Source organism: Enoplosus armatus, chromosome 3 (assembly GCF_043641665.1).
Source record: "Enoplosus armatus isolate fEnoArm2 chromosome 3, fEnoArm2.hap1, whole genome shotgun sequence".
NCBI classification, from domain to species: Eukaryota; Metazoa; Chordata; class Actinopteri; order Centrarchiformes; family Enoplosidae; genus Enoplosus; species Enoplosus armatus.
Genome location: NC_092182.1, coordinates 21568205 through 21579804, shown reverse-complemented (window position 1 = coordinate 21579804; position 11600 = coordinate 21568205). Strand labels below are relative to the sequence as shown.

General features: G+C 39.6%; 1 protein-coding gene across 1 annotated transcript; it reads left to right on the top strand.

Moving 5' to 3' along the window:
* Positions 1-2352: 2352 nt before the first annotated feature.
* Positions 2353-9870, top strand: LOC139282352 (T-complex protein 11-like protein 1). Its single transcript, XM_070902011.1, has 10 exons — positions 2353-2451; positions 3109-3199; positions 3324-3453; positions 3558-3678; positions 4880-5100; positions 5617-5753; positions 6445-6626; positions 7238-7419; positions 7873-8045; positions 8875-9870. Exons 2-10 carry the CDS (start codon positions 3121-3123, stop codon positions 9105-9107), a joined length of 1458 nt encoding a protein of 485 aa, XP_070758112.1. The 5' UTR covers positions 2353-2451; positions 3109-3120; the 3' UTR covers positions 9108-9870.
* Positions 9871-11600: the final 1730 nt, after the last annotated feature.

The following is an 11600-nucleotide window of genomic DNA, read 5'->3' as shown; positions in this document are numbered from 1 at the left end:
AAGGGGGGAAAAAAGAAGTGAAGAAAATGAAGTTGAAAGAAGTAGTACCAAAGTGTACACTACCTGTTCAGTTGTGCCGAGGTCGGGTCTTAATGCAGCACTGACGCTACTGAATTGAAGCATTGAGACAAACATGAGTCAAGTCTGAATTTATTATTATTATATTATTAGAGATGTTTTTTTTGTACAGTTTTGTTAGCGTGTGAATGAAAGAGAAATGGCTGTATGTGTGGCTGGGAACAGAAGATTGCATTCATTAATTTGCTCCTTTTCATTCAGTAGATGCTCCTTTGCCTTTTCTCACAATAAGACTCTCGCAGCTCTCGAATACAAAGCTTGAATGCAGAGAAACCATTGAAGCAGCTTCTTTTGTGACATTGATTTCCCTTTCATGAGGAACCCGCCAGTTTTCTCCCGTAGATTTAAACTGCTTACAAATGATTTTTTTTTGCCACTTTTTCAAAATGATTTACTAAAATATGACATTGATTTCTTGTCTCAGTTTCATAGGAGGACACTAAGTTATCCGAGAAACAATTCGGGTATGCTGCTCTCTTCTCACAGCCCTGCTTTTGGCACTTATTTTCCTTTTCCTTTAATGTTATGAGACACTCCACCTAAAGTGAGAGACATGTTTGTATGTACATACAGTAGCAGCTCAAGTGAGGAAAAAGACTGAAACTAAGTGTGAAACTATCATTTTTTTAAGTTATCCTTGTTATTTTAAAACAGAAATTTAACGGTGTTCAATATTTTGAAATATGCAAATGTATAGATATGGCCTGGGAGTTGTTTTTTTTTTATGTTCTCTTTTCTAATGAAAATATGATCATATCTATTTGTGTTTTGTGGCTGTGATGGAAGGTCAACTTTTTTTAGATAAAGGCTTTGTCAAATGCTTGTATTTATCAAAACAGTTTGTTACACAACATTTTGCAATTATAAATCATTTGCAATACAGTTTTGTCTTGAGACATTTTTTGTGGGTCACTGAAAAGAAAAGTCCATTTTAAATGTTTTAGAGACAATATTACAGTTCATTGGGATCACATACTGTACTATTGTTATGCTTTGTTATATTGTAAATCTAATTTTATTGTGCTGCTCACCCTTGAAGTCGTAGTGCAGTATAAATCTTTCTCAACGCGTTCTCAAAGGCATTAAAAGTCCCTGGTTTGTAGGAAGCCAACAATCCAAACCCCCAAAATAATCAGTTTACAAGAGCAAAGCAGCACATTGTCAAATCTGTGTATCAAGAGCCACCTTATGTTTCCCATTTTTATTTGAGAAATGACTGAAACAGTTTGTCATTGAAGTTGTTGATTTATTTTATGTTTGTATAGTAATTTGCAAGCAATTTCAGCACTAAGAAATACCAAATAAGGTAAGGTGATCTTTATATATCCCATTTAGGGAAATTAAAAGGCAGCAAAAAAAAAAAAGTACAAAATCTATGTTGTTGTTTTTTTAAAATGTTTCTTCAAAACAACTTTACTAAAGGAACAGTAACCATTACAAGACAAACAGTACAGGGAGAGCCAAGAAAATAAATAAGCAAATCGATTTACAAAATTATGAATTTAGAAACGCAAACAAATCATCTGACATGTTTGGTAAAAGGGGATTTTCAAAGCTTTTACAGACAGTTGTAGAAAGAGTGGAACTGATACATAATGTAGGTAAGGGGAACAGCTACTACAAAGGATATAAAAATGAAAATGGCACATTGATAATATCTACAAAAGCGTATTGGTGAAAAGGGAGGGACTTTTGGAGTGCTTTCTGCAAAAATGTTTGTATTCACCTTCTGTACAGTAGTTTCACTGCATCTGTCTCAGTGTCTTCTCGAAGTTCCTGGTTTATAGGAAACGGGACATTTCCAGCTTTATGTCTCAAACAATGGACCATTTTATGCAAACACATCGGCCGCTTTCCATTTTGTTTGTCGCTGAACTACAACGGAGGAACTCACAATGAACAGGTACGGTGGGTTTTCTTTTAAACGCAGTGACACGCAGTGACACGCAGCGGTGTCTGCGTCTGTTAACACGGCCGGAGGGGCGGAGAAGAGCGGAAACACCGACGCGCCCACTGTTTTGATTTGAGAACGGACCAAACCAAATGAAGCCATCGTCTTTTTCTGTGTTTCATACAGAGATGAATGACAGTCATACATACACATTTCTATTCAGATTTTATATCACGATACGCTCAGACATATAAGTTTAGATCACGTGTTAAAACGATAACAAAGTGTACTTTTTTACCCCCATCCCCCCAATCTCCATGAGAATGGTTTATCCCAGATTTAAACTTGACTGTTGACGTTGTTGTATGGGCTGTTAAACGGCAGGTAGATCACAGCTGTACGTTACTACGTTAGTTAACGTCACTACAACTTTTTATTTTTCATCTTTCTAAGTCTTAATAAATTCACCGAAATACCAACCGGTAAGTTAGCCTCTAAAAACTGTTTTATTGTCGTTACAGTGCAATTTTACACGTATTGTATTTTGTTTTTAATCGTATGATGACACAACAGTTAATGACTTTGCTATAACCCAACGCTAGCGTTAACTATATCTTTAATTAGAAGGTATTTAGTTAGTAAGTAGTTAGTTAACGTTAACTAGAGCTAACCATAACTAGTGTCATGTATGACGTCAGCTTTTTTCCAGTGGTGTAAAGTAAGTTGACGTAGCGTTAGTTAGGTGCATTTAACCAACTGAAGTAACTGTACGTTACTGTACATAACAACCAAGTACGGTTTTGAGGTACTTATACTTTACTTAAGCTATTTCCATTTTCTGCTACTTTATATTTCTACTTTTCCCCCTCTGCATTTATTTGATAACGTTAGTTAACTTAGCTGGTTACTAGTTACTCTGCAGATTCAGATTAATACAAAATATAATCAACAAATAAAATATTATTTATAGGTTGAGATAGGGGGAAATTCTATTATATTACATAGTTGCAGATTAATTTCTTGTATGTTGATGTTGCAGCTCTAAATATTTTTATTGCACACATTGTTATTACAAGACACAAAATGACCAGTTTCATCCAGCTCTGTTATATTAATTACTGAGTTATTTAAATGTCTAGGCTGTTGCTGAAATGCCAAATCAAGGGGACGAGGCCGCTGATGATTCCCCCACTGACCTTCCCTGTCTGGAAAAACTTGACTCTCCTACGGGTATGAAGCTTTATTAAGGCAGTTATTGTTTTCAGGCACGTTCAGGGACCATTAGTAATTGAATTATTACCACCGTGGCAGTTTTAATTATCTGTGGGTGTGTGTGTCCTGTCTGTGGTGTCAGGGAGCCCACCCACTGCCTCATTATCCAGTCTGATGGAGCTGGAAAATTGTGTTTCCAACCTGAGCCTCGCGCATGAGATAGTGGTGAACAGAGACTTCTGCTTCAAACCCAAGAGTCCTCCTACAGACAGGCAAGAAAAAAACACCCCACCACAGTTTAAGTGACCTTGTTTATTCTTAATTCCTAAATTAATAGAGTTTAGTCTCTTCTGAGCTGTTTTTTTTCCTTCCGTAGCCTGGAGGGCAGAGTGACAGAGATTGTTCACCGGGCGTTTTGGGACAGTCTTCAACAGCAGCTGAACAGTGATCCTCCAAACTACAGCCATGCTGTCGTTCTGCTCCAGGAAGTGAAGACTGTAAGTGTGTATGGCATCACATCAGAGGCATTAGTAGCAGAGGAAGAGGTTCTATAAAGTCCTCTGACCCCCTTCACTCTTGTATGCTTTGAAGAACAAAACCAGAGTGTATACAGTACACATGGCCAACATCACACAGGGGTCTGTGATGTCAGACTTTATTAGACTTGTTCACAGGAAAATAAATATAAAATAAAAATGAAGTTGGTAAAAATAAAATATAGAGGTGAAACTGAATATTCCATTCCTGATTAATCTATTCATGCTGATTATACAGCATAAAATTCACGTTGCAAAGATGGTGATATATTTGTTTCACTTGTGTTGTAACTAACAGTCATCAATGATATTGATTAAAAGGAATAGTTTGACATTTGGGGAACACGCCTATTCGCTTTCTGGCAAAGTATGATTAGAACATTGACACCATTCTCACGTCTGTGCGGATAATATGAAGCTAGCCAACAGCAACTTAGCTTAGCATAAAGACTGGAAACAGGGAGAAACAGCTAGCCTGGCTCTGTCCAAAGGTAACAAAATACACCTACCAGCACCTCTAAGGCTCCCTAATTAACAAGTTACATCTCTTTAGTTTAATCCAAAGAGAGAAAGACATGAGGCAAAGATACTGCGAGAGGTGAAAGGGTGTTTAATCTGTACAAAAACCAAAGTGTAAAAATGGCACGCAGTGTCTCAGCCAGACACAGTTGCTTCCTGAAGTCTCCACTGGTTGCCCGGCAACCTCATGGCTCCAGTAGTATCAATCTTCTCATCTACCTCTTGGCAAGAAGGCGAATAAGTGTATTTCCCAAAATGTCAAACTATTGCTTTAATCTATCGATTAGAGACTGACATTTGAGTTTTAAAAAAATCAGATATTTAGATCAGACATTTTTTTTAACTCATCAGCCAACACATACATCAATACCAAAATACCTGTTTTAAGCTAAAACAGCCAATAATATCGGCCTGTTGATTTATCAGTCAAATTCTCGTAGGGATTATATTTAAATTAATTATGGATGGTCTTAATAGATTGAGCAGTTTTATAGTATCTGTTTGTATGTGTAGAGGAAAAGAATGGACATCGTAATAATCCAGAGGACACGTGCTGTAAACCACACGAACCTTTGAAGATAAACTGAAATGTTCTGTATGTCAACAACACTAAAGGCCGCCTCATATTTCTTTTATATCCAAGATGCTTCAGTCCCTGCTACTGCCCGGTCACGTCACACTCAGATCTCAGCTGGACGAGGTGCTGGACATGGAGCTGATCCAGCAGGAGGTCGATCATGGAGCTCTGGATCTCCACAGACTGGCAGGATACATCATCAACACCATGGCATCTTTATGCGCACCTGTGCGTGACCCAGAGGTCAGGGCACTGAGGGACCTCAAGGACCCCGTGGAGCTCCTGAGGTGAGGGGCAGGTTAAAGCCACCTTTACAGACAAAGCTTGTGTCCGCTATGCATACAAATAAACCCAGGTTATCTGACCCATTTTCACACAAGTCTAGGGTCTGTGGCCGACTGTATAAAGTTTGTATAAAAGTGCCCAGTATAAAGTTTACTGACGGCTTGTTCACTTCTCACGGTCATTTGGAGCCGCAGTTCAGCAGGTTAAATACATTTTTGTTAGTGTGACTTTGATGCAGCCCCAGTTTGTCCCTCTCATATATTAGCGTACATTTGAGTCACAAGGCTAACCATCAGTTTCTTTAAACGATAATTAAACGGAGAAAAACCCAGAAGGTCATTTAAAAACACTGACAGCTGTTCTGACTGTATTTTCAGAATCCTTAAACACTCCTAAGTTCTGGACTGAGTTGTACCAGCTATTCTTAAAATATATGTATATAAATAAAGCTTGCTTGCTTGCATAAAGCATCCAAAAAGCTGTTTCACCCAAAACTGATTCCCCTGCCCTTCCCTCAGGGAGATCTTCCGCGTCTTGGGCCTGATGAAAACCGACATGGTTAACTTCACCCTCCAGAGCCTGAGGCCTCACCTCCTGCAGCAGGCCGTGCAGTACGAGAGGGCCAAATTCCAGCAGATTCTGGACCAGCAGCCAGGTGAGGAAGAGCGTTCAAATCTCTAGCCTGACTGCTACAGTGTGTGAGTGATAGACGGTGAAGGTGACTTTGTGCCTGTGAAATGTATGGTCATAGCATATTTCACTTTTCAATTAAACTGATTTTGACCTTTGTCGCTCTACTGCACTGTCCTGCCATTTTTCAGCTTCTCATAGATTGGGTGAGGAGCTGGACAGCCAATCAGTGAACTCTATTCTGTCTAAGTACAGCTGGCTAATCAGAGTCATTGGCAGAGTGACAGGGCCCTCAGTGCTGACGAAGTCATGTTAGCTGTGATACTAAATATCCTTAATAGTCTTTTTTTTTCTCCCTAAAAAATGAGTGTCCTCCAAAATACACTTTGTTAGCAAATTAAATAATGTACATAAGAAGCAGGACAGTATTCTATATGCCAGCAATATTTTAGTTTTTATAGCAGTGGGTGTTTTTTTCTCATCTCGTTACAAACACTTGATGCTGCGAACACAGCTTAACTGGTTTTAGTCCCCATAACCCCTAAACAGACACTGAAACCCACTGTTCACTGCTGTCTGTTGGAGAAAACATGAGTAACATCCAGGTCTGTATCACTCAAAACACCTTGTGAATCCTCTGGTAATTCAGGGGCATCACAGGAGATCTTAATCGTGTGTAACTGTTTCGATCTTTTATTTACACGCATGTCTTTCAGCTTCTCTGGACAATACCAGCGCTTGGCTTCAGGCGGCAGCGTCAGAAGAGGCGTCTGCCGTCAGAACTCAGTCTGAGTCTCCCAGCCCGGACGGCCGAGGTCCTGTCAGCGCCACCGCCGTGCTCAACCGGGCCTACATGCGTCTGCTGCACTGGGACCCACAAGACCAGAAATATCCCGAGGTCAGCTGCAGCCTGCAAAATTACATCACACTACTCTTCGCCTTTCATTTGATTGATAATTTATTGATTATCAGGGAATATTCAGTCTCCCTACTCACTCCTCCTCACACTGCTGCATGTTACAGCATGTGACAACACATTAGAGCTCATGTAGCATTGTAGAACAGCAGTTCTCAGCCTTATTTGTCTGACGCACCCACATAGTCCTGCCAGATAAACTCAAGTGCCCCTTCATCAACACCACCCATCATGTAGTGCTGATTTTACACTCGTGTTAACAAGTGTTATTTACCACTATTCATTATATAAAAGTAGATGTTGTAAGCCTACAATAATGTTTTCATATAACTGAACTGTGGTTTGGTCAAGTTTGCATTTGTATTACTACCACTTGGAGGGGCCAAAGTAGAATCCAAATATTGATCCGTTACTTTTAGCTAACAATTTCAACCACTGTTGTAGAATATCTAGTATAACTGTTTGTGTCCAAAACCAGAATGTCTTCCTCGACATATAGCTGTTGCCTTCTTTGGAAAAGGCTCATATTTATGGTAAAAGTTCCCTGTGATTAACCATATGACACGTGACCCTGACCTTACCTCCTCACACAGACTGCGCTGATGGACCGAGCTCGCCTGGAGGCTCTGGGCCAGCGGCTCCAGATGCTGGTCCTGGAGGCATCAGTGCTGCTCCTGGCCAACGCTCAGTGTGGGGGCGCCGTTTTCTCCCTGCAGGGGTTTGTAGGTAAACTCAAGCAGTCCGTCGCTGCCCTGCTGGAGGGCAGTCACACCAGGTAAGAGGAGGATTTGGTGATGCATGTACTGGCTGTCACGGGGAACAGGTATTGTATGAGGAGGAAACCAATGGAGGTGACAGGAGGCAACTAGCTTGTCAGAACTGATCCAGCTAACCTCATTCTTTCTGTTCAAGAGAAGCCCCGTCATGATTAGTGGATAAATGTGGAAGAGCAGCTTGTGATATTCAAGGCCTGCTCACACTGTAATCAAGCTGTAATCAAATGTAGCACAGGCTATTTGTCCCTTAAGCACCCTTATTAAAATGTCATTTTATTTCATCTAAACCTCTTCTGAGACCTAGATGTTATTAAAGACCCATATGTATTGACTTCCACGAGTCCCTTTGCTCAACACCCCTTATAAATGGATAAATTCACAGGCCTGTGACCTAATACACATCTAATGAAGCCTGCTGGTAATTTGTCTAACGCTGGTTTCTGGTGCTGCAGGGAAGCTGACCTGAAAGGTGCCCTGCTGGGGCTCGGAGAGACAGTGCTGCAGCAGGTGACCGAAGCTCTGAGCGGCCAGGGAGGAGCAGCGCTGCCCCCGGAGAGCCTGGATCTGTTGAAAGGACAAATATCTGAGCTGTGGAAGCACAACAACCCTGTCCGCACACTCATAGGTCAGGCTAAGCACAAGGGGGCTAGAGAAATGATTAATTGAAGTACATATTGCTAGATTCTGGTGTTTTTTTTAGTTTTTTACATCAAAAAGCTGACGGTTTGGGGATGCACCATTTTCACTCGACACGAGAAACATCCCTTGCAACCAACATTTATTTTCAATACTCATTAATCTGCCCATTCTTTCCTTTATTGACTGATTAATCGTTTTGTCTGTAAAATGTTTAGTGCTCGTCACAATTTACCTAGAGGCGATGGTGACATCCTCACATTGCTGTTTTCAGTCCACAACCAAAATAGATAACATAAATGTATACGTTTTCTATCATATATGACAAAGAAAAGCTGCAAACCTTCACATTTGAGGATCTGGAACCAGAGGATGTTTTCTAAAATTGTTAAAATCAAAATAGTTGCAGAAATGTTATTTTTTGTAAATTGATTAATTGTTTCAGCTCTTAAGCACAAACATGAAAAACACTATATGTTAGAACAGCTAACCAAATCAGATAACCTCAGGTTGGTGGTTGTTACGTTTTCACTTGATTTAAGGTGTGCTTTACAAAATCCTTTGTCTTTTTAGGGTGTTAAAAACCCTTCCAGGCTTATTCAGAATACATTTTGATTAAGATTATATGGTAGTATATTTTAATCTGTAGAGAGCTGACATGTTGGGGACACATCATTTTCACTCAACAGGAGAAACATGCATTATAATGTCATTTAGTTTGAGCTCTCTCCATCCTCATGCTGTGTGCTGCTGCAGAGAGCTGACTTCTCTCCTTCTGTCTCCCTCCACCCCCTCATGCCTTTCTCGATCAAACACAGGAGAAAGGGTACGGGGCTTCCTCCAGGCCATGCTGCAGGGCGGCCCCGCTAAAAGGAGTCCAGAGCTGCCCGCTCCCCTCAGGCTAGTGAGTGCTGAGCTAGCCGAGCTGGGGACGGCCTTCGGGCAAGTCGTCCACTTCAACCGAACGGTCTTTGGTCCCTTCTATGCACCCATCCTCAGGAAACTGCTGTTCCCACCAGGAGAGGCTGAGACCGGGGAGGACTCCCGCTAGGCTGAGGGCGACCCAGACGACCTCTGGTGACCTTAACATAAGCTGCCATTTGACATTGAATGTGTAGCTATAGAGTGTAAATATAGTGAATGAATGTTTGAGGGAAAAACATGTTGCATATTATTATTATTATATTTTTTCAGGTAAACAAAAAGTCAAAATCAAAGTATGAGACAGGTGCTGAATTATAATTGCATTAATGCATCTTAACCACACATTTGAGTGCACAAAACGCAGGAAAACCTAATAGATTATGTGAAACAAAATGAGTAATAGTTGACACTTGGACAAGAGGAACAAATAGTTTGCAGTGTGTTAATGAGAAAACTCAGTATGAGTCATAACAAGAGACTGATGAAATGTTTTAGAAAAGATCAGTTGCCTGGAAAATATATTTGTCAGTTTTCGCTCAGTTTACTTCATCTCTAGATAAACACCCTGAGGAAAAACACAGTATCAAACATTATGCTAACAGTTTGTAAATAATACTTTAATTTAAAAATGTAGCTGGTTTCTGTTCTTATCTGTATCTTTAACTCACCAAAGACAGTGTGCACTTTTTATCTGAGCTCAGTTTTTATTTTTTGCCCCTTTGATTATAAAGCAAAAATATACTCAGTGTTTCCCCTTCAGTTGTTGGTATTAGTGGGAGGTGGTGTATGAAACAGGTGCTTTTGATTTGTACATAAATACCAAGTGGATTAATTGTAATTTATTCGTTTTTGAGGTTATTATAATAACGGTTCAGATGACCGCTGTTTGGTTTGCATTACATGTTAAATATCTGTAATCTGCTATAGCCAGCTGCAAGCGACTATGAAAGTAGCTGCTCGTACTGCACCGTGCAAGATTTTATGTATTTTTCCTACAGTTCCAGGAAGCCATTGGTTTCCATTCATTTCCTGTATTAACAGTATGAAACTTATTATTATGTTGTATAATCCGTCACAGTGAAGTTGTTTTTATTAAGTTTGTATTAACTTTAGCCAGTGATACGTTATCGTCGTGTGGTAATGCAGTCGGCACTGCATCACATCAGAAAAATGATGTAACTTTGACAGTTTTGCTCACTGTGATGGATTATGCAACAAAGTTTCAGGAGTTATTCTCCTCATGCAAGAGTCAGCTGTAACATTTTTTTAATATATTACGGAAATAAATACACACCAATGGATACCTGCAATGCTAGCCAAAATACCTAAGCGCTTCTGAAACGTAGTATTATGAGCAGAATGGTTAGCACAAGGGATTTGCATTCATATAACGGGCTAAAACATGCAATACCACCAGTGTGGTCCTTTAACTGCGACTGACTTTGCTACAGCTGCAAGCAGAATGGATGAGAAAACTCGCATGAGCCACAGCGGTGAGCATTTTCTGAAAGATACATTTTTGACCCATAAATTCATAAGGTCTTTAAACATGGTTTCAGGTATTTCTAGAATCCTCAAAGACTCCTGCAACCATATGACTAGTAACATATTCTACTGCCGTCTACTGCACCATAAAAGATTTTTAACCCCTTTCCCAACTGCAGCTAGATTTTCTTACCCAGAACCTCCTTGCACATGAATATAAAAAAATATATATACCAACGTGTTATTGTGTATAAAAATATAATGCAATGGAAAGTAACATTATTCGAATATAACTTGCAAGGACCTATTTTATTTCCTGCTACCATTTTAGTTTGGTTTAGGAGAGTCGCAACTTGAGAAATGAGTTGAAAATCTTTTTCTTATCAAGCGACAAACCAAGTATTTTTTATCTGAATGTAAGAAGAATTTTGGAGGATTCTGGAAATATCACTAACACAGCAATAACCTGAGTTTTTCACCGGGCACTTCAGAAAATCAAATGCTTAGCTCTGTGACTTGAACGTAATGTAACACACGATAAGCACACTGGGGCTAATCGTTTGTTGAGATTACAAGTTGCACCACCCGCTAATCTCTACAGCAGGGACACACTGATGGTATACTTGTACAATAATTATCATGTTGTTATATTTGTCACTATAAATTTGAAACAGCTGGTGTAATGTTTCTGTTTTACTATTCAACCATAAAACAAAATCAATGCTGACAACAGACTTGAGGGATTCTTTTCTCATTGTATTATTTAATTTCATTAATATAATATTGCTTTGAAATTTGAAATAGTATCACATTTTCATTGACAAACCACACTCTGTCCACAAACATGGGCAAAGCATTGTATGCTGGTACAGTTTTTTTTTTCTCTACATTTTGTTACATTTCAGTTTACCCTTAATAATTCCCAGTTACTATCTCCAATAGACCTGAATCAATAGAAATGTTCATTAATGGTCTATATCATTAATGGTCTACAGTGCTCCAAACATTACAGTACCTACATGACAAGATCAGAAAGTCACACGGAGGCCAGGAAATAGACTTGACTGTTCTGACTGACCTCTCTCAAGACAGGAGTGATACACAGGTCCTGTTTAGCCAGTGATGTGGGACAACA